Source organism: Gadus chalcogrammus, chromosome 9 (assembly GCF_026213295.1).
Source record: "Gadus chalcogrammus isolate NIFS_2021 chromosome 9, NIFS_Gcha_1.0, whole genome shotgun sequence".
Classification (NCBI taxonomy): domain Eukaryota; kingdom Metazoa; phylum Chordata; class Actinopteri; order Gadiformes; family Gadidae; genus Gadus; species Gadus chalcogrammus.
The window spans coordinates 10,134,289-10,159,288 of NC_079420.1; the positions used below are offsets into that span (position 1 = coordinate 10,134,289).

At 46.9% G+C, this 25,000-nt stretch overlaps 2 protein-coding genes across 2 annotated transcripts in view; one reads left to right on the plus strand and one right to left on the minus strand.

Moving 5' to 3' along the window:
• Positions 1 to 12,932, plus strand: part of abtb2b (ankyrin repeat and BTB (POZ) domain containing 2b) — a 31,564-nt gene extending 18,632 nt beyond the window's left edge. The window contains exons 3-15 of the mRNA XM_056598776.1: positions 2,276 to 2,428; positions 3,114 to 3,369; positions 4,015 to 4,116; positions 4,842 to 4,938; positions 5,552 to 5,687; positions 6,008 to 6,285; positions 6,918 to 7,096; positions 8,014 to 8,119; positions 8,515 to 8,617; positions 8,965 to 9,052; positions 9,269 to 9,337; positions 9,525 to 9,638; positions 9,927 to 12,932. Of these exons, the coding sequence (XP_056454751.1) occupies positions 2,276 to 2,428; positions 3,114 to 3,369; positions 4,015 to 4,116; positions 4,842 to 4,938; positions 5,552 to 5,687; positions 6,008 to 6,285; positions 6,918 to 7,096; positions 8,014 to 8,119; positions 8,515 to 8,617; positions 8,965 to 9,052; positions 9,269 to 9,337; positions 9,525 to 9,638; positions 9,927 to 10,142 (1,897 nt within the window). The 3' untranslated portion in view covers positions 10,143 to 12,932. The remainder of the gene's footprint in view (positions 1 to 2,275; positions 2,429 to 3,113; positions 3,370 to 4,014; positions 4,117 to 4,841; positions 4,939 to 5,551; positions 5,688 to 6,007; positions 6,286 to 6,917; positions 7,097 to 8,013; positions 8,120 to 8,514; positions 8,618 to 8,964; positions 9,053 to 9,268; positions 9,338 to 9,524; positions 9,639 to 9,926) is intronic.
• A 7,464-nt stretch (positions 12,933 to 20,396) lies between these two features.
• Positions 20,397 to 25,000, minus strand: part of brsk2a (BR serine/threonine kinase 2a) — a 150,322-nt gene continuing 145,718 nt past the window's right edge. The window contains exons 19-20 of the mRNA XM_056598777.1: positions 24,775 to 24,864; positions 20,397 to 20,476 (exon numbers count right to left, since the gene is read on the minus strand). Coding sequence (XP_056454752.1) covers positions 20,454 to 20,476; positions 24,775 to 24,864 — 113 coding nt within the window. The 3' untranslated portion in view covers positions 20,397 to 20,453. The remainder of the gene's footprint in view (positions 20,477 to 24,774; positions 24,865 to 25,000) is intronic.

Consider the following 25,000-nt stretch of genomic DNA (forward strand, 5'->3'; position numbering starts at 1 on the left):
TCTCTCCTCTCCTCTCCTCTCCCATCCTCTGCTCTCCTCTCCTCTCTTCCCCTCTCCTCTCCTCTCCTCTCTTCTCCCCTCTCCTCCCCCCTCTCCCCCCTCTCCTCCCCCTCTCCTCCCCTGGAGCTGGGGCCGGTGTGGGGCAGAGCGGGGGCATTATGATGGATCCTTGATGCATTAACCCTGCCCGGCAGACTGGGCTGCTCTAACTCACAGCTAAGTGCCAATATGGTCTGCATGGCTGCGAGCATGACTGATGCAAAAGAGGAGAATGGCAGCCCGAGGGCAACACACACACGCGAGTATACACACAGACACACACACACACACTCACACACACAAAGACACTGAAATACACACACACCCACACCCCCACACACACACAAAGACACTGACATTGATACACAAATATATAGCCAACGCGCATAAACACACACACACTGATGAAAACACCCACATAGACAGACGAAAAAACACCCACAAACAGACACTGACATACACACACATATATAACCTACACACTCGCACATCATGACAGAGAGACATTTATACAAACACTCTGAAAAACACACATCAAAAGACACTAAAACACTCACACAGACCCTGACACATTTATGGTCTACTCAGACACACCAAGACACAGACACAATTATACAGGCACACACATACACACATGTATTTATACCACAACCCATATAAACGTATAACGGAAAAAACAGTACCTATTTACATACTTTGATAACACAGTCAAATGAAGGAGAGGGATGGAGCCCGGGGCATCTGATTTACAAACCGCCACCAACGGTCCTCCTTATCACCTCCATCCCCCCCCTCCCGGCCCTCACAGATAGACAGAGCACTAAGGACACATATGACCCCAACGACCATCTACAGGACATCCCAGAAAGAGAGGGAGGGAGAGAGAGAGAGAGAGAGAGAGAGAGGGGGTAAGAGAAAGAGAGAGAACAAGGGAGGGAGCGAGAGAGAGAGAGAGAGAGAGAGTGAAACGGAGAGACGGAGCGACAGAATGAGAGAGAGAGAGACAGACAGAGTGAGAGACAGAGAGAGGGGGATTGTAGTTAAGTACAGGGGAACCTGCTGTGCAGATTTCAAGGCTATTCAGTGTGGAAAATAAACGATCCAGCAGGGGTCCCAGTGCTCATTAACAGTAATCACAACCCTTAAAGAATCCAACGTGAATGTTAGTGCTCAATGTTTATGTGTACATAAAGCTGTCTCTGTGTGTGTGTGTGTGTGTGTGTGTGTGTGTGTGTGTGTGTGTGTGTGTGTGTGTGTGTGTGTGTGTGTGTGTGTGTGTGTGTGTGTGTGTTTGTGCTTTTATTGTGTGTTTGTGTGTGTGTGTGTGTGTGTGTGTGTGTGTGTGTGTGTGTGTGTGTGTGTGTGTGTGTGTGTGTGTGTGTGTGTGTGTGTGTGTGTGTGTGTGTGTGTGTGTGTGTGTGAGAGAGAGATAACAGGGAGACACCTCTCAAACACTCATTAGTACAACGATGCTTGGCAGGATCAAAGGAAAACCGCAGTCACTGAACCGTAATGTGCTATTGTTCACCGCTGCAGTGAATCAACACATGGGGAAAGGGAGCTAATGCCAGACAGCTAGCTAGCACTTAGCCTCGTTAGCCGTATATCAGCTGTTTAATGGAGTGATTAGAGGGGGAGAAGTGTGACTAAAGAGAGAGAGAGAGAGATGGGCGAGAGAGAGATGAAAATATGTTAGGGAGTGTGTGTTTGTGTGTTTGCAGCGCACACATGTGTGTTTGACTTCAGAGAGATGGATTCTAATCAAATAATCTTCATTCTGGGAGGCATGTGTGATTATCGCGCTGAACAGATTCAACCAGAAAATCTGAACAACCAGAAACCAGAAAACCAGTCCATTAAATAGAAACCATTCATGTCATCCATAATGTCGATTAATAATCATAATGATAAGATTAAATTTGATTTAAATATAATCTTTCAAGGGACACCCAAAAATGCTTCACGCATAGCAGACAAAACAAATCATCGATACTCGAGTGGTCAGCTTAAAGTGGTAATCTAGTTGGGGAGTTTCTGTTGATGAAGGCTGATGTAAGCTGCTTCACCTTACTGACCCAGGCTGACTGGAATCTGGGGCTGGGTGAGGCTGCACCCCTGTTTCACATTGAGCAATCAAGGTACCCAGGTCGAGGTGGAGCGCGGCAGCCACTAGGGGGCGTGCAGCACAGATCTGGCTCCACACGGGTTACCTAACGTGCCCTCCCTCCCCTCCCAGGCCCTTCCTGCTGCTCCCGCCCCTCATGGAGTGGATGCGAGTGGCCATCGTTCACGCGGAGCACCGCCGCAGCCTATTGGTGGACAGCGATGACGTCAGACAGACCGCCAGACAGCTCCTCCCTGGACTGGACTGCGAGCCGAGACAGCTCAAGTGAGTGATCAAAGAAATTATGTTATTCTGAATCTTATTGTGCGTGAGAGAGAGAGAGAGAGACACACACTGCACTTAATGTATGTTGTACATCCTGGCACTTAACAATAGTACTTAGCATTGCATAGATTCTTATCCTTGCAGTCTTTGTTGTATATGGGGGATGGGTTAACCTAGCGATTGTTAGTGCTTGGCACTTGATTCTATGAACATCCTCACTGCACCGACAGTGATATATTGTTGTTTCCCTTTCTTCTGACAAATGTACTTATTGTAAGTCGCTTTGTATAAAAGTGTGTGCTAAACGCCCTCAATGGAAATGTAAAATGTAAGGGTTGTGCTGTCTGTCCTGTAGCTCCCCAACTGGGGGTCAGTGTGGGGTCAGAGTGTGACTCATGGTCGCCTGCTTGGCGGCAGTAGCTCAGGAGGTAGAGTGGGTCGGCTGGTAACCGCAAGGTTGCTAGTTTGATCCCCGGCGTGTCGAGGTGTCCCTGAGCGTAGCACCTCACCCTAACTGCTCCGTACGAGCGGGCTGTTTCCTTGCATGGACGACAGCGCCGTTGGTGTTTGAATGTGCTCATGAATGAGTAAATGTTAGGCAATATTGCAAAGCGTTTCGGATAAATGCGCTATATACTGTAAATGCAGTCCATTTACCATTTACCCTGCTGTCTGTCCCACCCAGACCCGAGTGCTGCTTCAGCTCCTTCAAGCGTCTGGATGCCCGGGCTGCCACCGACAAGTTCCACCTGGACCTGGGCTTCAGGATGCTGAACTGCGGCCGCACCGACCTGATCAGCCAGGCCATCGCCCTACTGGGACCGGAGGGGGTCAACAGCATGGACGACCAGGGCATGACCCCCCTGATGTACGCCTGCTCGGCCGGGGACGAGGCCCTGGTCCAGATGCTGATCGATGCCGGGGCCAACCTCGACGTGGCGGTAAAACACTAAACTACTGTTATCTGAGTCACCCCGACCTTCGACTTCGTCTTTACTTCATTCTTTGTTTTAAAAGTATTGTGTATCTCTCTCTCTCTCTCTCTCTCTCTCTCTCTCTCTCTCTCTCTCTCTCGCTCTCTCTCTCTCTCTCTCTCTCTCTCTCTCTCTCTCTCTCTCTCTCTCTCTCTCTCTCTCTCTCTCTCTCTCTCTCTCTCTCTCTCTCTCTCTCTCTACCAAACTAATGTTATCTTAACCACCCTTTATTTCCTCTTCCTCTTGGTGTCGTTCATGTGGATGTCTTTATTGCTTTAGAATGTCTTTATTTCATTCTTTGTTTAAAAGTTTTTCTTGACCTTTGTATTTGTTCATAAATGTCTTTGTGTACGGTAGTTATCTCTTATGAGCTCATCTGCAATATTCTCTAGATCTTTGAAATTACTATTAATTAGTGTTTTATAAATACATATTCTGCCATATCCATACGATTTTGTAGCGTGCAGGCTTTTATTGTGTGTGTGCTTGTGTGCTTGTGTGTGTGTGTGTGTGTGTGTGTGTGTGTGTGTGTGTGTGTGTGTGTGTGTGTGTGTGTGTGTGTGTGTGTGTGTGTGTGTGTGTGTGTGTGTGTGTGTGTGTGTGTGTCTCCAGGTGCCCCCCTGCTCCTCCAAACACCCCTCGGTCCATCCCGACAGCCGGCACTGGGCCGCCCTCACCTACGCCGTCCTGCACGGACACATCTCAGTCGTGCAGGTAACACACACACACACACACACACACACACACACACACACACACACACACACACACACACACACACACACACACACACACACACACACCAGACACACACACACGCACAGATACACACACACGCACAGACACACACACACACACACGCACACACACGCACACACACATATACACAAACACGCACATACATGCACACACACGCATGTACATGTACACGAACAGGCACACATACACCACACACACACACACACACAGGAAAACGGACCCACACGCAAATGCACACACACACACACACACACCCAAACACACGGTCATACTACTGTCATAACTATGTGACCTGTATGCAGTGTAGCCTACAGTGGCTACAGTGTAGGCTACAGTAAGCTTCACAGCTCCACAAGAAGGCCCTGGACTACACACTCATACTGGACTACACACACACTGGCCTTACTTCCAGCACAGCCAGTGTGTAGTCTGGAGTCTTGCTAGGAGAAGGCACTACACACATTATGTCAAACAGCATGGAGCAACAGATGGTTATTGTAACCCTGGACCTCTCTCTCTCCCTCTCTCTCTCTCTCTCTCTCTCTCTCTCTCTCTCCCTCTCCCGCTCCCGCTCCCGCTCTCGCTCTCTCTCTCTCTCTCTCTCTCTCTCTCTCTCTCTCTCTCTCTCTCTCTCTCTCTCTCTCTCTCTCTCTCTCTCCCTCTCTCTCTCTCTCCCCCAGCTCCTCCTGGATGCGGGGGCAAGTGTCGAGGGAGCGGCCGTGAGGAACGGACAGGAGAGCACAGCGGACACACCGCTGCAGCTGGCGTCTGCCGCAGGTACGCACACTAAAGCACACACACACATTGGCATACAATGCACATGCACACTAACTCACACACAAACACACAGAGACAACAGCTTGCACGGACACACACACACACTCACACGTAGACGCTAACACGCACACACACAAACACATAGATTCTAATACACACACACACACACACACACACACACACACACACACACACACACACACACACACACACACACACACACACACACACACACACACACACACACACAGACACTCACAAACACACACACACAGAGACACTCACTTACACACAAACAGACGGTAGGGATGGGGGGGACGAGATGGATTGCGTTGACCTTTGAACCGCGTGCCGGAGAGGGAATTGGTACGAGCCTCCCTCCCCCCCTCTCTCCAGACACCGCAGGGAACCAGTTCTGTTGTAACAGCGCTGGGGAAGAACCGCGTGCTTCTGGCCAGCAGCAGATTATTCACTGTCTGCGTGTGTGTGTGTGTGTGTGTGTGTGTGTGTGTGTGTGTGTGTGTGTGTGTGTGTGTGTGTGTGTGTGTGTGTGTGTGTGTGTGTGTGTGTGTGTGTGTGTGTGTGTGTGTGTGTGTGTGTGTGTCTCTCCTAGGGAACTACGAGATGGTGAGCCTGCTCCTGGCCCGCGGGGCCGACCCCTTGTCAAAGTCTCGCAGCGGGAACGCTCTGACATCATCGCTCCACGAGGACATGAACTGCTTCAGCCACGCTGCGTCGCACGGTCACAGGTACTATGCCCCCCTCTGCTGGATGCCACCGGAACTGCACACAGCACATATCTTCTTTCTAGATACCTATTTCTATTTTTCATAATGTAATTATGATATTTCAAAATGGTAGACAAGATTACAAAGTTAGTTTGATTTAAGTATTTATCGATGCCTTTTGGATGTTTACGAAATTGACCTAACCTCTCCCCTCCTCTCCTCCGCTCTCCTCTCCTCTCTCGCCTCTCCTCTCCTCCCTCCTCCCCTTCTCCCCTCTCCTCTCCTTCTCTCTCCTCCTCCCTCCTCTCCCTTCTGCTCCTCCTCCTTCCTCATCACCATAGAAACGTCCTGAGGAAGCTGCTGACCCAGCCCCAGAAGGCCATGGAGGACGTCCTCTCCCTGGAGGAGATGCTGGCCGAGGGGGTGGAGGATGAGGAGGAGAGCGGGGGGGGCCCGTTCCTCCCTCTCTCCCCGCTCTCCGGCCAGGGGCCCGGGGGGGTGGGGCCGGAGGAGAGCATCCCGCGGCTCTGCAAGGCCCGGATAAAGGCCCTGCAGGAGGCCAGCTACTACAGCGCAGAGCACAGCTACCTGGACGTCACCATGGAGCTCCGGGCCATGGGTACGTCCGGCTCCTTGTTCTGATTTCGTCTTGTGTGTGTAGTTTGACCGACAAAAACAAATGGAATCGCATCGTTTTGGTGGCTGAGCGCAAAGCACACTGATGATCTTTAAATGTTGACATATTATACCACCAGGTGATAGTGTGATTAGCCGCTACAAGCCGTTTTGAAAATCGGCCTCTTCTGACATAATAGGTTGGCATGTCGACCTAGATGTATGACGGATAGATGAGAAACGCTTGCTACAGTCCACTGGGTAGGCTGGTAGTTTGATCTATCAAGCACACATCTAGGTGGACACGCCCGCTTTTGATGTCAAAAGAGGCCGATTTTCAAACTGCTTGTAATGGCTAATCACACTCACACCTGGTGGTATAATTTGTCACCTTTAAGTTTGACTTTTGAAGGATTTTGATTCCATTTTCTTTTTCACCTGTGGTTGTTAATTCATCTGTGTGTTAATGTATTAATGTTTTTCTTACGTTGTTGCGCCTGTGTGTGTGCGTCCATATGTGTGTGTGTGTGTGTGTGTGTGTGTGTGTGTGTGTGTGTGTGTGTGTGTGTGTGTGTGTGTGTGTGTGTGTGTGTGTGTGTGTGTGTGTGTGTGTGTGTGTGTGTGTGTGTGTTCCAGGTGTGCCCTGGAAGCTCCACATGTGGCTGGAGTCTCTGCGCAGCGCCCAGCAGCAGTCCCGGGACGGGGTGACCCTGGCCCTCCTGCGGGACTTCACCACCATCAGGGAGGAGGACTACTGCCAGGACCTGGTCTCTGTGGGCCTTCCCCTCATGTTCACCGCCCTCCGCACCACCAAGGTACACCCCCACCTCCTCCTCCTCCGCCCGCCTCCCAACCGCTTCATCTGCATTCACACTGAAGGCATTTAGCAGACGCTTTTATCCTAGCAGATTTACAGGACGTCCATTTGTCAGAAGAAAGAGAAAACGGTTAACCATTCCCTGTATACAATAAAGATAGCTAGGATAAGATGCTACACAATGACTAAGTACTTATTAAGTGCAAGGACACTTGGAGGAGTGGTTCTCCTCAGTGTAAAGTTCAACACACGACTCCTTCTATCACCGCTGTTGACGTTTTGTTGTTGTTTTTTAAGTAAGCTAGCTTAACTAAAAACTAAATGGATTCCAAAATATCGTTAGCATCTTAGCATAATTGCATCATTGTGTGGGTGTGTGCACGTGTAGATGTGTGTGTACATGTGTGTGTGTGTGTGTGTGTGTGTGTGTGTGTGTGTGTGTGTGTGTGTGTGTGTGTGTGTGTGTGTGTGTGTGCATTTTCATTTGCGCGTGTGCATGTGTTTGTGTGTGCGTTTTTTTAGTGTCTGTGTGTTTGTGTGTGTGTGTGTGTGTGTGTGTGTGTGTGTGTGTGTGTGTGTGTGTGTGTGTGTGTGTGTGTGTGTGTGTGTGTGTGTGTGTGTGTGTGCGTGATATTTCGGGGAAATTTTGATATCCAACCTAACTCTATCGTCCTAACGCTGTTGATTCACTGTGCCTCGTTGGCTTTATCCAGATTAACCTTAAAATATGACTTAGATAATAATAATAACGCACCATACATTTTTGATAGCTAATCCGGTTTGGATTGATTGCTTCTCAGCCTTTTATTCCGCTAAATGTAAAGGTAGATGTGTTAAGGTTTTAACCTGAAGGTGTAACGCTGAACATAAACGTATGATGTATCCCATAACAAGAGTCATCCTCTTTCCCTCCAGAATGACGCCATCATTCAGCAGTTGGGCGCCATCTTCAGCCATTGCTTCGGTCCGGCCCCCCTCCCATCCATCCCTGAGACGAAGCCCTCTCTGTCCGCTCAGCTCGGTAAACCCCCACCCTCTCAGCGTTACTCATGGTGGTTTAAAAGATATGGAAAATATGTACGCTGGATAGTTTTATCCTGGTTTGTTGTATGGGCCGGGATACTTCCTGGCAAAGAAACGTAAATCTAATTTTATGCTTATGTTGAAATAACTAAGATCGATCCTCATCTATAAATGATATTTTATTCAATGTGATACAAAACCAACTATGGTTATAATTAACAGCATAGCCAGTGTTCATGGATGTATTAGTAGCAGGAGGGCCTGAATGTCAGCAATAGTCCGTAGAACAGATTCTCGGGACCACAGAACAACAGTTGGTTGGCCTGAATTAGGTTTGACATGTAATAATCTGCTGGAGTGCGTCGCGGTTCTTGATGATCTCTTCCCCCTCAGACCCTCACTTCCTGAACAACCAGGAGATGTCAGACGTGACCTTCATCGTGGAGGGGAAGCCGTTCTACGCCCATAAGGTCCTCCTGATCACAGCTTCAGACCGGTGAGGAGAGGCGGGATGGATTGAATGTGGAAGAGCAGCTTGGGGTTAAACCTTAGGGTTTAGTCTTCAGCTTTAGGGTTAATGGTTAGGGTTTAGTCTCTGGATTGATCTTTAGCTTGTGGGTTAATGGTTAGGGTTTAGTCTCTGCTTTGGTCTTTAGCTTTAGGGTAATAGGTTAGGGTGTAGTCTCTGGTTTGGTCTTTAGCTTTAGGGTTAATGTGTTTAGGGTTTAGTGTTTGGATTTATGGTTGTCTTTCATTTTAGGATTTGTTTTTCGGTTCTTCTAAACACAGCCTAGATATGGTTCTGGTCCAAACTAACGGGTCTATTGTCTGATTTGGCTCAAGATTCAAGAGCCTGCTGCTGTCGTCAGGACCCGACGGAAACCATGGCAACTGCATCGAGATCAGCGACGTCAAGTACAGCATCTTTCAGGTAGCCTACGCCGTCCCTTAACCCCCAGAGTTGACCCCAAATGCGACCCCAAATACGACCCCATCCGTGACCCCAAATGTCAACCCATATGTGACCCCAAACTTGACCCCAAATGTGACCTCAAACGTGACCCCAAAGGTGACCCCAAATGTGACCGCATATGTTGGCCCCTTGTCTTGCGACCTCAAGTTCACCTTCTCTCCGACCCTGTACCAGATCATGATGTCCTACCTGTACTGCGGCGGAACAGAGTCTCTGAAGACCAACGTGGGCTCCCTGCTGGAGGTAAGAACACGATCTTTACCTTATTAACATGCAGATCTGTGTGTGTTTGAGAAATAAGAAGTAAAACGCCATTTTGCGAGATTGACTTCAGGACTGGCTCCTGCTTATGGGACCTGACCCAACATGGGAGCGATGAGTAAAAACAGCCAGGCGTTGACGGCGGCCCCCTGTCCTCCTCTCTCTGCAGCTGCTGTCAGCGGCCAGCGTCTTCCAGCTGGTGGCGCTGCAGAGGCACTGCGAGCTCATCTGCTCCCAGCACATCACCCTGAAGAACGCCGTCAACATCTACAGGACGGCCAAGGTACACACACGCACGCACACACGTACCTCACACACTCACACGCTTCACATAGACACTACACACATACACGCACACACTCAATCACACACACACTAATGATTGAAAATATGGCAAATATCACACATTTTCTATCCAGAATATATGGAGTCAGAAACTAAAGAAGAGTGATGTGGCTATAAATCTACTCAGACGCACACTACACAAACACGCTACTACCACGCACACTACAAACACACGCACGCTACGCATACACACACTAACCCCCCCCCCCCTCGTCTCTTCGTCCAGGCCCACGGTTCCTTGGAACTGAGCGCGTTCTGCGAGGGCTACTTCCTGCAGAACATGTCCGCCCTGCTGGAGAGAGAGGGCTTCCGAGCCCTCCTTCTGGGGCCCCAGGCCGGGGCCCGTGGCGGGGGGTCGCCCCGCGTGGAGTCGCCCCTGGAGCAGCTGGAGGCTACGCTAGCGCGCCGGCTACGCTCGCTCTACACCAGCTCCAGAGTTTGAGGAGCAGCTAGCCATCTGGGAGGCTAACGGAGGAGGCTAATGCTAACAGAAGGAGAAGGAGCCATTAGCCATCTGGGAGGCTAACAGATGATGCTAATGCTAACAGGAGGAGGAGGAGCGACTCTTTGCAGTGAAGGGACACGTGATGAAGTTTGGATGATTTTTTTCAATGGCTGGTTCAACTCCCAAAATAGGACAAGTCGTTTGGATTTGGATTCTACATCCGTGATTGGGAGCAACTTCTACGTTTGACACTGTGGGAGTGAGAGACTCCTGTTGTTGCCGTGTACAGTATGAACATATAGAGAGGAGAGGAGGGAGGTTGGAGTATTTTTTTCCCGGAGCTCTGGAAGCTGGAACGGAGGAAGAAAGAAGCCACAGGGAAACTCGGGGACAATGCTGCGCCCTAGTGGCGAACTGCGAGGCTCTCTGATAATTACACGACAGCCCTCTAGTGTCGAACTCTTATCATTACAGGACAATACTGCCTTTTCAAATGAGAACCGACAATTTTGGATAACTTCCGCCCCCTCCTAATATAAAAATCTGCCATTCATAAATTATTTTAGCCTGGAAGAACCGGTTTCAACGGCAGTTTACACCTGAAAATAAGCAAACAACAAAGATAACTGTAGCAATGTCAATGCTACTCTCCACCTTTACTGGGCTCCCCCAGACAAAGGACGCAGGGTGATGGTGTTGAATTCGGTTCATTGCAACGTTTGCTGATAATGATACATGGCCTGGTGCTCCATGTTGCCATGCAGGAGATCTCTCCCTAAGTGTGTTGTGTGTGGTGACGGCTGGTTACACCTAGGCACATTGATTGCTCAATGCACAACAGGTGTGCAGCCTCACCAAGCCGGCCCCAGAGTCAAATCAGACTTGGACCAGGGGAGGTTGCTTCAACCAGCCATCATCCACACACACTCCCACAATAACATGCAGACATTTTTATGTGATTAACAAATGCATACAGGTTATTGCTGTAGTGGGGGGGAAGAGAAGGGGTTCATATCGACATAAGCTTTGCATTTCTCTGCTGCAGAATGGGATAGGACCTTTGGTTTTTGTAAATGTCTCCTTTTAGCATTTTGCTTATGAACAGAAGAGAGGATTGAGAATATAACATTGAACTGGGATGATATTTTCTATTTAAAGAAAGAAAAAGATGTGAGTATTTAAGAGGGAGTTCCCTTTTCTTTATTGTGTTTTTGATTCAAGCAAATTATTACGATTAATATTGATGTTAAAGTAGCTTTTGTGTTGCTATTTGTTTGTTACTAACGGTGAATGAAGCTGAGAGTTTATGCTTTACAAAGAGAGCAGAAAGGTAGCCTGGCAAATGTTTTAATTCCCCGGTCTGGTAAGTCTTATTACACTGCTAATAAATCATTGGTTGGATATCCTATTTTTTTCTATTTGAATTTTCCATGAATCACAATATATTTGTGACTTAAACTGCAATCAATCAATGATGTTTCAATTGTCGGATAATGTTTCATAACACATTTTATATCAACCCATTATTTCGGCTCTCCAGATTTGTGGACGTCATTGTAAGCAGAAGCTATTGAGATAAACTGCTCTGATGCTTTCATTGAGATTATAATAAACGCTCAAGCCTGGCTACCACAACAAAAGCCTCTTCATTTCAAAGTAAATTATATAAATGTGTAAAAACATAGTAAAATACCGAAAGATTTATTCTGGGATTACTTATTAACAGGATTCAGTTCTCGATACAAACGTATGAAGTAAAATACTATCTCCTTGTTTGAGAAAGATTTCAGAAATCCTTGGAGTGAGATTTCAGCGGAACATTTGTCGGGGGCCATCATGCGCTGAAACGGGACTACTAACAGCCATTTCCCAGTTTTATAACTTTTAATCCTGAGCCAAACCACGAACAAATGAAATGTCATCATTATACTATTGACCACCGGTTTAGGCCTTGACCTACAGCGGACCTAAGGCAGTATTGGCCATTTAAACAATCAACTTACTTTTGAATCACTGCATGACAACTCAAAGAAAAACTCGAAAATAGTGAAATAGCATGTAATTTGAGTGAGTGATAGCAGTAGCGGCGGAGAGCGTGAAGAGGGTCATCTGATCGAGTCTAATGCCGCGTTTCCACTGCAGGGTGCGGTACGGTTCGGTTCGCCTCAGTCCGGGAGGGACTGAGGTTAACACTCTAAACCGCTCAGGTTTGGATCCCTGCAAAAACGTCGACAGGGGTACCACTGTCGTTTTTTATTGGTCAACATGGAAAAAACATGAGGGGTAACTCTGTCGTTTTTTATCGGCCGTCATGAAATAAACATAAGGGGTAACACTTTCGATATTTATCAAATAAAACATAGGGGGTACGACTGTTGTTTTTCTTTGGTCGTCATGAAAAAAACCACAAGGGGTAACACTGTAGTTCTTTATTGGTCATCATGAAAAAAACAAGGGGTAACGCTGTCCTTTTTTATTGGTCGTCATGAAAAAAAAACATAAGGGGTAACACTGTTGTTTTTTATTGGTCGTCATGAAAAAAAACATAAGGGGTAACACTGTTTTTTTTTATTGGTCGTCATGGAAAAAAACAAAATGGGTAACACTGTTGTTTTTTATTGGTCGTCATGAAAAAAAACATAAATGGTAACACTGTTGTCTTTGTCAAATAAAATATAAGGGGTAACACTGTCGTTTTTTATTGGTCGTCATGAAAAAAATATAAGGGGTAACACTGTCGATATTTATCAAATAAAACATAGGGGGTGACACTGTTGTTTTTCTTTGGTCGTCATGAAAAAAAACACAAGGGGTAACACTGTCGTTTTTATCAAATGAAACATGAGGGGCAACACTGTCGTTTTTATCAAATGAAACATAAGGGGTAACACTGTCGATATTTATCAATTAAAACATAGGGGGTAACACTGTCGTTTTTATCAAATGAAACATGAGGGGTGACACTGTTGTTTTTTATTGGTCGTCATGAAAAAAAACATAAGGGGTAACACTGTTGTTTTTTATTGGTCGTCATGAAAAAAACATAAGGGGTAACACTGTTGTTTTTATTGGTCGTCATGAAAAAAAAAACTTAACAGGTAACACTGTTGTTTTTTATTGGTCGTCATGAAAAAACCATAAGGGGTAACACTGTCGTTTTTTATTGGTCGTCATGAAAAAAAACATAAGGGAAATAATAGAAATACACACATATATTTTAATGTCATGATTATCCTGTTTATTGATGATTGATTATTTTGTATTGTCATCGCCTCAGTGGTGCAGTGGAGTGTACTCTGCCTAACCCACTGGAGACCGCGGCTCAATTTCTGCGGAAAACACATTAACTTTAATTTTAAACGTAATGCTATCATGTCTATTGCACTGTCATATATAACCACAGATATATTTAAATTACAAATCTCGGTGGGTAGTGGAGAGAGCTGTGAGCTAACCCCCTGGAGACCGGGGTTCAAGTCCGGTTGATGTCCTCTGTTGGCAGACTCCTATCTCTATTTCACGCGAATTATAAAGTCAAGTATAACCATTGTGTTGACTTTTTTCGGTGTCTTGATGGTGCATTGATAAGTTCGGAGGTTAACACTCTAAACCGCTCAGGTTTGGATCCCTGCAAAAACGTCGACAGGGGTACCACGGTCGTTTTTTATTGGTCAACATGGAAAAAACATGAGGGGTTACTCTGTCTTTTTTTATCGGCCGTCATGAAATAAACATAAGGGGTAACACTGTCGATATTTATCAAATAAAACATAGGGGGTACGACTGTTGTTTTTCTTTGGTCGTCATGAAAAAAAACACAAGGGGTAACACTGTCGTTTTTTATTGGTCGTCATGAAAAAAACAAGGGGAAACGCTGTCCTTTTTTATTGATCGTCATGAAAAAAACCATAAGGGGTAACAGTAACACTGTAGTTTTTTTCGGTCGTCATGAAAAAAAACATAAGGGGTAACACTGTTGTTTTTTATTGGTCGTCATGAAAAAAAACATAAGGGGTAACACTGTTGTTTTTTATTGGTCGTCATGAAAAAAAAAACTTAACAGGTAACACTGTTGTTTTTTATTGGTCGTCATGAAAAAACCATAAGGGGTAACACTGTCGTTCTTTATTGGTCGTCATGAAAAAAAACATAAGGGAAATAATAGAAATACACACATATATTTTAATGTCATGATTATCCTCTTTATTGATGATTGATTATTGTGTATTGTCATCGCCTCAGTGGTGCAGTGGAGTGTACTCTGCCTAACCCACTGGAGACCGCGGCTCAATTTCTGCGGAAAACACATTAACTTTAATTTTAAACGTAATGCTATCATGTCTATTGCACTGTCATATATAACCACAGACTTATTTAAATTACATATCTCAGTGGGTAGTGGGGAGAGCTGTGAGCTAACCCCCTGGAGACCGGGGTTCAAGTATGGTTGATGTCCTCTGTTGGCAGACTCTTATCTCTATTTCACGCGAATTACAAAGTCAAGTATAACCATTGTGTAGTCTTTTTTCGGTGTCTTGATGGTACATTGATAAATTCAGAGGTTTACACTCTAAACCGCTCAGGTTTGGATCCCTGCAAAAACGTCGACAGGGGTACCACAGTCGTTTTTTATTCGTCAACATGGAAAAAACATGAGGGGTAACTGTCGTTTTTTATCGGCCGTCATGAAATAAACATAAGGGGTAACACTGTCGATATTTATCAAATAAAACATAGGGGGTACGATTGTTGTTTTTCTTTGGTCGTCATGAAAAAAAACACAAGGGGTAACACTGTCGTTTTTTATTGGTCGTCATGAAAAAAACAAGGGGTAACGCTGTCCTTTTTTATTGATCGTCATGAAAAAAACCATAAGGGGTAACACTGTAGTTTTTTTTGGTCGTCATGAAAAAAAACATAAGGGGTAACACTGTTGTTTTTTATTGGTCGTCATGAAAAAAAACATAAGGGGTAACACTGTTGTTTTTTATTGGTCGTCATGAAAAAAAACAAAAGGGGTAACACTGTTGTTTTTGATTGGTCGTCATGAAAATAAACATAAGGGGTAACACTGTTGTTTTTTATTGGTCGTCATGAAAAAAAACATAAGGGGTAACACTGTTGTTTTTTATTGGTCGTCATGAAAAAAACATAAGAGGTAACACAGTTGTTTTTTCTTGGTCGTCATGAATAAAAACACAAGGGGTAACGCTGTTGTTTTTTATTGGTCGTCATGAAAAAAAACAATAGGGGTAACACTGTTGTTTTTGATTTTATTGGTCGTCATGAAAAAAACATATTTGAAAAAAATATATATATAAGGGGTAACACTGTCGATATTTATCAATTAAAACATAGGGGGTAACACTGTTGTTTTTATCAAATGAAACATGAGGGGTGACACTGTTGTTTTTTATTGGTCGTCATAAAAAAAAACATAAGGGGTAACACTGTTATTTTTTATTGGTCGTCATGAAAAAAACATAAGGGGTAACACTGGTGTTTTTTATTGGTCTTCATGAAAAAAAAACCATAAGGGGTAACACTGTTGTTTTTTATTGGTCGTCATGAAAAAAAAACAGGAGGGGTAACACAGTTGTTTTTTATTTTATTGGTCGTCATGAAAAAAACATATTTGAAAAAAAAAAAAATTGTCCATATAATATAAAGGGTAACACTGTTGTTTTTCATCAGTCATCATGGGAAAAAAAACAAAAGGTAACACTGTCGTTTTTATCAAATGAAACGTAAAGGGTAACACTGTCGTTTTTTATCTGTCTTCATGAAAAACCCATAAGGGGTAACACTGTCTAAATGTATAACATAGGGGGTAACACCAGGGACGCGGGAAGTCAGTCCGAGGGGGGGGTGCTAATATTTTTAGATTTATTTTTGACTTGGCCCCATGTTCGTAGGAGCATGCTGGCACCACATATATGGTGGCAAAAGGCATGATGATACATGATATGTTTTAGACAATATGCAGAATCTTTTCGCTTAGGAATTAACACGGTCGGCTATTTTTTGCCAGCACGCCACCCTAGCCCATATTATGGGCAACCGTGTTCCCCTTGGCTGTGATTTGAACTTTGAATTCCTCGTAGGAGTTCATAATAATTCACTGCTCGCCTTGGGTGAAATACACCGCTCTCGCTCTTTTCATTTTGCATAAGGGTGAGTCAAATGACGCGATAAACGCCCCTTTTATGTGAACGCGCATTGAACCTAAAGCGGAAAACCTGGTTCAAGTAATTTAATCTAAAGTGAGCGTCGTGGTACCATTTAACTCTGATTGCGAGTTGCGTCTCTGTCGAGCCAGGTTTTCCCAAGAAAGCCTGGGTATGTTCAGCGAGGTTTGTGGTATACCCCCCTGGTCTAGTGGCTTGTGTGTTTGACTCCCAGCTCAAAGGTATCGAGATCAATCCCGAAGGTTTTCAGTTCCGTCGATAATGGAATTGAATGCCTTCACTCGGCGAAAACATTTAACAAAACATTTAGTGAATACACAAAATGATTTAGTGCACTTTCATTTCAAGTGTATTTAACAGTGAGCACCTTCAACATTGAAGTGCACTTCATTTTAAATACATATAATAATCTTAAGACTTTAGCGATCAAGCTCAAGACCTTTGTGCCAAGATTCAAACACACTAGCCACATCACTCTTCTTTAGTGTCTGACTTCATATATTCTGGATAGAAAACGTGTGATATTTGCCATATTTTCAATCATTATAGATGAAGAGATCTCCTTTCACAGTGGGGTAATCCCATTGGGCATTCGATGTGATGATATTTTAAATGAATTTCATAGAAGTTCCACCTTTTTCTATTCGCCAAATAGCAACATCTATATTAATGACCTAACCCTGATAAAACAAGTCTAACACTCACAAATAGGTACTTTGTCACTCCGCTTTTCGCGACATTTCCATTAATATGCAGTCAAGGCAATTCAATTTTATTTCTATAGCTTAATTAAAGGTACATTCTCAAAGGGCTTAACAGGCCATATATTTCTGACCCCTCCCTGACCTTAGCCCCCATGAGGGCAAGACAAAACTCCCTTAATTAGCAAGGAAGAAATCTAGAGAAGGAACGCAGAGTGGGGGATCCCTCCTTCAGTGCAATGGGGGCCATAAAACAGTCCAATATATAAACACATCCTCTGACCCTACTTCAGGTAATATATTATCCTATTACTACTTATACCAGCTCCCCACAGGGGGCCATCCAACTCATCGAAGACCCTCAGACACAAAGAAGGCAGCGCAGCATCAATGAACGGGTTTATTTGTTTCAGCACTGAAGATGCTCACAGTCATGTGATACATATTGGGGGGGGGGGGGGGGGGGGGGGGGGGGGTCATGAGACGGTTTGGTTCCTGCTCTGTAAGATGGGTTCTTCTTGATCCTTCTGTCCTTTAGTGTCTCTAGCTTCCCACTGTGGAGAACAGATAGGAGGAGGAGGAGGAGGAGGAGGTGGGGTGGAGGTGGTGGGAGGTGGAGGTGTGGGCAGAGGGGTATTGCTTTGTGTCTGCAGTACAGAGATCATTGTCCCTGTGTCTCTTCTGCAGGAGAGGTCAAAGGTCGGAGCCACGGGTCGAAGGTCGGAGCCAGGGCTCCCGGCCTTCCGGAAAGAGGTTCACATCGGAGGAAGCACCGGTTCGTAGAAAGTTGTGCACGCGATGGAGAGGACGAGGAGGAGATGATGAAGAGGAGGAAGAAGAGGAGGAAAAGGAGATGAGGAGGAGGAGATGATGATGAGGAGGAGGAGATGAGAAGGAAGAAGAGATGAGGAGGAGATGAGGAAGAAGAGGAGGTTTGAGAAAGTGAAAGTGAAAGAGGAAAAAAAAACAGGAAAGCAGGAGAAGGAAACCCTCCTGAGACCATTGAGATCTGAGTTCATGTCGTGTTTCTCTCGCCTTGACCCCGTCTAAAGTCTTCCAAAAGTGTAAAAATTCTAGGACCAATCAGCACTCGGGGATGCGAGTTTCAGCTCTTGAAGAACAAGGAGCACCGCGATTAAAGAAACAATGGCGAAGTCTGAGGAAAGTGTCGCTTACAAATCAGATTTTAAAAGAAATAGACAAAAATGAATCTATACGGTGGGCTTTTTCTCGGATCTGAATTTGTTTTTGTTCTTTGTCCAACCGACTTCTCAGAGCAAAGAGCATCACTCTGATTGGCCGGTGTTCTTGAAGCAACCTTAGGCCGCAGCCGTATCTGTAACTCTACTGCTGCCCAGCCAGGCTCACAGACGTGAACATCAGGATGGTCTCACAAGGCGAGTGAAAGGAGAGAGTGTAAAAACAAGTTCCACACAAGAGAGGAGAGAGTGTGGATGAGAGTGGAGGAGGAGGAGGTGGAGGAAGAGGGAGAGGAGCGAGGGGAGCGGAGGGCGAAGTTGTGGTGGGGGACACTAACACTAAAGCCATGCAAAGAAAAGCTCCTGTTTGACATGCACACAGCAATACAAGCTAAAAGCAAAGAGCAGGAAGAGGAGAGCGTCAGCGCCGCCGTCTATTGACCCAGCGAGTGGCGAGCGCCCTCCGGTGGTTTAACACAGCATCGTAATATGAACGTGGCAAAGCCTCGTCTGCCCGCCTCGTCAATGAGAGGCTACGTCTACATTCGAAAATAAACTGGTAAATCATTATTTAACATCCCTCACTCCCTCCCGACAGATAAGACAACTCTTCTTGTTCGCGTCGATAAAAATGTACAAGGGAGAGAATCAGGAACGCTGGTTCATATCATCGGAGCAGTCAGACAAAAGAAACAGTAAAATAAAAACAGTTATTTTTCTTTGCCCCGTTAATGAACACACGAGAATATAATAAATAACATTCAACTGACCTAACAGCTTCTTTTATATAAATAGTCAAGTTATAATAAATTAGGGGATCAAACTGTGGGGGGTGATGAATGAAGGTGAATAAGGAAAATAAAAATAAATGATTCAAATATGTACAAAAATATCGACAACTTCATTTTTTTTTTTTTACACAATTCCCGTTAAGTCGTTTCCTTGGTGGTCCACTGCTGGTAGGTGAGAGCGAGACAGAAATAAGGGACAGAAGTGACCACACATAGCGAGAGGAGCTGATTAGTTGGTCGATCCAACAAAAGCCATTTACCACAATGTACTGTAAAAAAACTCAAAATGAAAAGGAGGAAAACAACAAAGATGGAATCGGGCCTATAGCATGTCAGGCGCAGGGGATTTTGTGTGATATATTTTTTAGTATTCTTTTTTTTTTGTAAACCTGGCCCTAATGATAAGGTATATCTAAACATGGCGTCACAGCTACACATTTAAATTTTCATTTTTTTTATACAAACAAAACAATATAAGTCTGTACAGATCATCAGAATAGATCATTCATGTTCAGGGGCCCACCCATTACATCCCCACCCCACCCCACCCACCCCTCCCCTCCCACAATCCTTTGCAGTCGTTTAGGGTTGTTGTGGTGGTTGGGTTTGTGGTTGTTGTTGTCGTTGTTGTGGTCATTGGTTGTTGTTTACTCACATCCATCACCAATCTAATAAATTCTGCTCCATGTTCTCTTCCAGATGAAAATACATTAAAAAGCAAATAACCCAATCCACAGAGTGTCCGAGTTCAAGTGCCCCCCATGCCTCTCTCTCCCTCTCGCTTGAATGGTTCTAGTGTGTTCTCCAGAGAGTGTGTGTGAGTTTGTGTTTGTGTGTGCGTGTGTGTGTGTGTGTGTTTGTTTCAGAGTGTGTGTGCGTGTGTGTGTGTGTGTGTGCTCCAGAGTGTGTGTGTGTGTGTGTGTGTGTGTGTGTGTGTGTGTGTGTGTGTGTGTGTGTGTGTGTGTGTGTGTGTGTGTGTGTGTGTGTAGACTGTAGATGTGTGACATGTGGGCGGTGGCATGGAGGAATAGTCCGAGACAATCGGAAAAACAAGAAAAGCCTTTTGGTTAACTATAACATCTGTGTGTGTGTGTGTGCTTGTTTGTGTGTGTTTGAAGCTGAGTATAGAAGGTGTATGTGGGTACAGAGAAGCGGAGTAAGGTGGGGTGGGGGAGGGGGGGACAGGTGGAGCCCTGAGTGGAGGGGAGTGGTCCATTTCCATGGTAACCACCACCCCATCACCCAAGGTGTTCCGGGGGAATTATTACGACAACCATAAAGTTTGGGTGCCCCCGCCCCCACCGGCCACAGCTGTCCATCGATTGGTTGGAAGCAGAGGGAGGGAGGAGAGGGAGGGAGGAGAAGGAGGAGCAGCAGCAGGAGGAGAAGGAGGAGCAGCAGCAGCAGGAGGAGGAGAAGTAGGAGGGGCTTAGTAGCTTTTCTGGATGATACCTGGGGGGGGGGGGGGAGGGGCGGGAGAACAAGTGAGGTCATCAAACAGAGGAGCAGCACGCGGTGTGGAGAAACGGTTTGTTACGGGGCCGGGAGTGGAGGTGGTGGAGGTGGTGGAGGTGAAGATGGAGGGTGAGACGGGGGTGCAGCACGGTGCATAGAGACGGGTCGTCAGGGGAGCAGGGGGGGTGGGGGGTGGAGGTGATGGAGGGGCTGGAGGGGATGGAGGTGGAGACGGGGATGGCGGTGTGGTGGAGTGTGTTGCGTCTAGGTGGGCTGCACAGCTTGCAGGGTCTCAATAACATGAACACTCATACATCTCTACCTCGGTCTATGTAAAGTCACTCTGTTCCTCATACAAAAGGTTGCATGATAAAGTGTCCATTGGGGGGAGGGGGGGTCAAGTGATCCGGATACAGTCGGAATGCTGTCGAGGGGGGGGGTTCGGGAACTAGGAGTCCTCAGGGACCCCCAGCCTGGGCCCCCCTGGGCTCCGGGGGCCGCTACAGTCAGAGTCCTGCCTCCGGACGGGCGAGGGGGAGGCGGGGTAGTACTTGGTGGGCGTGCCCGGGGGGTGGTGGAGGTGGTGGTGGTGGTGGTGGTGGTGGAGGTGCTGGTGGTGCACCTGGCCGTTCCTCTCGTCTGAAAGAAGTGGCGGAGTTTACGTCACGGAGAACCGGGTGCTGTGGGTGGAGCACTGGGGCCGTGGGTGGAGGACTGGGGCTGTGGGTGGAGCACTGGGGCCGTGGGTGGAGGACTGGGGCTGTGGGTGGAGCACTGGGGCCGTGGGTGGAGCATTGGGGCCGTGGGTGGAGGACTGGGGCTGTGGGTGGAGCACTGGGGCCGTGGGTGGAGGACTGGGGCTGAGGGTGGAGCACTGGGGCCGTGGGTGGAGGACTGGGGCTGTGGGTGGAGGACTGGGGCCGTGGGTGGAGCACTGGGGCTGTGGGTGGAGGACTGGGGCTGTGGGTGGAGGAGGAGGGCTGTGGGTGGAGCACTGGGGCCGTGGGTGGAGGACTGGGGCCGTGGGTGGAGGAGGAGGGCTGTGGGTGGAGGACTGGGACTTTGGGTGGAGACCGCTGGGTGCAAAACTGGGGCTATCGGTGGAGGACTGTGGGGGGGAGGAGGTGGAGGAGAAGGAGAAGGAGTTGGAGGAGGAGGAGGAGGATGACTGAGGGATAACCTTGTATTTCTCCTGCCTACGGCTCCTCCACATTTAAGGCACCCCGGCACTGATCCATAAAGACTTTGTTAAACGAGTGAACTTCAGAGGAGTGAAGGGAAGTTGTCTAACTAAATGCTGAATGCTCAAGGGTTCCCGGGCAGGGCCTGGGTTCGTAGACGCGCACCCAGGGGCCAGTCCCAAAGCTCTTCAGAACCCAGAGACGACACCTTGAGCGATCCTTTCTTCTAGGCACTGCTAGGAGGCGGACCGGGCAGACGTAGTGAAACATCACTGAGAGGAATCCTTCACGTCACGTTCTGTGTGGATGATATCTGTTGAAGATATCTGGAAACAGAAATGCGGATGGACAGTGGATCCCCAGGAACCACAGTCCCAGGACGAGACGCGGTTGCTGCAGGAGGACCTTGATGGGGGTCCCAAAGCTCGGAGACGGGTTCCCCGGCCCCCCCGTCAGGGTTCCAGAGGAGACCCCAGAGGGGGGAAAGAAGAAGAACTGTAGTTTTTGTGGATTATTACTGATTTATTACACAGCTCTTCTCAATGCTGTGGAACGCTCCGTTCACTTGCATGGGCCTTCACAACTTCCAGAGGTGAATAATCTTTAGATAATTCACCGTTGCTAACCATATAATGACCGCTGTCAAGGAAAGTGGATTGATTGCCATCTTTCGTACCACTCGGCAAGTAGTCCGGTACCTTATCAACCCAGCGTTCTCGGTTGCTAAGCGACGTCAATGTCTTTGGTGGACTATTTCTCTGCTGATCAACACTACAAATGCTGGTAACAAATAAATTCTAAAAAGACACACGGTGTGAAGTTATTGTTTTGGTTTTGCAAGTAGCCGTGTAATAAGTGGGATAATGTGTAGAACGTCGACGGTCATTATCGAAAATAAGCCCCTTCAGGGTGAAGCAAGACCCCTCCGCTTTGCATCGGTGTCCGGTTCGCCCAGTCGGGGCTTATTTTCCCGATAATGATCGGCGTTCTATACATTATCCCTTCCATAGGTGTTGGGAGTCGCGAATCGTTTAAGGCCTGGAAATGGGATCAAAACGCGTGTACTAGACAAGATAATCAGTAACATTAAACCATTGAAATCTGTTCAAAGCCGACCTCTCCCTCCGGGTTTAAAATGACTAGTATGTTAGTAGTTAGTATTGCGATGGTCTTACCAATAAGTCAATGTAAAATAAAAGGTCTATTTTTGCGATGATGTTCACAGCTTGTCGTTTGCAGTGTGTACGAGTGTGTGCGGCTGTGAGCCAGTGCGTATCTGTTTGTGCGCACGTGTGTTTACGGCAGAGATATGAATGATCCGGTGCTGAATACCAGTGTGTGTCTTTATGGGCTCTTAATGGGCCGCTGCTGCCTGGGGAGCCAGTGAGGGCGACGGCGCTGAGGAACGAGGCAAATAAAACGTGAATGTGCTCCTTTCTGTCGACGCGGCGCACGCCGTCCAGCGCGGGGAACCATCGCTCATTAAAAGCACTCTTTTTAAATACTTTTACAGTTTTTTAAACAGTTGGCAACACAGCCATCTGTGAAGCACGGCCTCATGGAGGCTGATAATGATCGGGGCATCAGCATGTTCAAAAAATGTCTGGATGGGGAGCCGAGTGTTCCGGTCCAGAGGAGATCCGTGTATCAGTCGGTGTCGACGCGATGTTGCTAAATCATCCCTTTTTAATCTCTTTTATGGAGTTTTTGGAGTTTCTTTCTGCAAGCTACCGACTTCCAGCACGCAGCCGGGAACTCGCATTCTGGGAGCGTGTGTGCATATTTGTGCGTGCGTATATGTGTGTGTGTGTGTGTGTGTGTGTGTGTGTGTGTGTGTGTGTGTGTGTGTGTGTGTGTGTGTGTGTGTGTGTGTAAATGTGTGACGGCCCCATTCCGTTATACTCCGACACCCTTTCTGTAAAATGTGTGCAGTGAACCAGTGCTCCTCTCTTCGTTGTTTTGATCTAAAACACAACACAACCCCCCGTGCTTTGTGAGGTTCAACCTAACCACTGAAGCTTATGTCCCTAAACACCTTGTTTGAGCTTCTCTTCGGTACGGCGTCTGGCCGAGTTCTACAAGGTGATCGCGTCTTTCCCTCCACCTCCTCATTGTCTCTACCCCATTTTCTTCCTCCTCATGCTTTGTCTCGCCAGGCGTCTCCCGGTCCGCAGATTAGCAGAAGTAATGAGCTGGCTTGATTGCGTCCTTTGTCGGCCATTGTTATGCGCTGGCATGTCCTTCCTTAATCACTAGCTGCCGCCGCTTGCCGCTAAAGGACGCAGCATGAAAGGAGTGGTAACGTAAAGAGGGACTCAACAATGTTGTCTTTTCTCATAAAGTTCAGCCATTACTGCACACACACCCACACACACCGGCTGAATTCAAAAGCAAGCTAAGACTCAAGTTATCTTACTTTTGATGAAACTTCAGAGGGCGTGTAGCAATGATTCATTATATAGCTGTGGGACATATCTGACTTAGTTCAGGGAGAATGTGATGTTGAGCTAGACTACTCTTTAGGTTGAGCGTAAGGTCAGAAAGCTGCCTGATGACAACCTTCAACTATCTTAAGTTGAAGTGAGCGCAAAGACAGGGTGCGTTCTCTGTTCCCACCAGCAGGGGGCGATGGTGCCACACAGATGAAACGACACGTGAAAGAGTAAAAGGAAAAGATGTCTGTTCCTCTTCACGTTGTTCGTCTGCTCGCCGGTTATTGTGGGTAACGAGGCTGTCCCCAACAGCACACTAAACACTTTGAGTGTCTCGTTGGGGGGGTTCACAATCAAAGCTCTTGAAAGGGGGAGGACAATCTATCCCTTGGAGAAGTAAAGAGTTATCAGAAGAGTTTATAACCTGCGGTGGATCTTCGGTTTAGACCAGGCTGCCTCTTGGCGTATTACTGCTCGGGATGTAATTTCCCCCAGAGGTTTTGAGTGATTCGTTGTGGAGGTGTGAGCCAACGTTGGCCGGTAGGAAACGGGCGCTGGACGAAGGTGAGGGTGATGGTGGTGGCTTGGACTGGGAGGCTGGAGGTGGAAGGGAGCTGGATGGAGGTGTGTGGTTGGGTGGGGGAGGCTGGGGGACAGGTGGTGTTAGGGTGGGGGTACTCACCGCACAGCTGCTGTACCGCTGGCTGGTCGTGTGTGCTTAACAACTGGCTCTGAATCGTCTCCACCACCCGCTTAAAACGCCGGCTGGGTCCTGCACACGCACACACACACGCACACACACACACACACAGACATGCACACACACACGCACACATGCATTTAGATAGGATAAGATGGCAGATCAGAAAGAAACAGAAATTACACACACGGTTAGTGCCCTTGTGTGT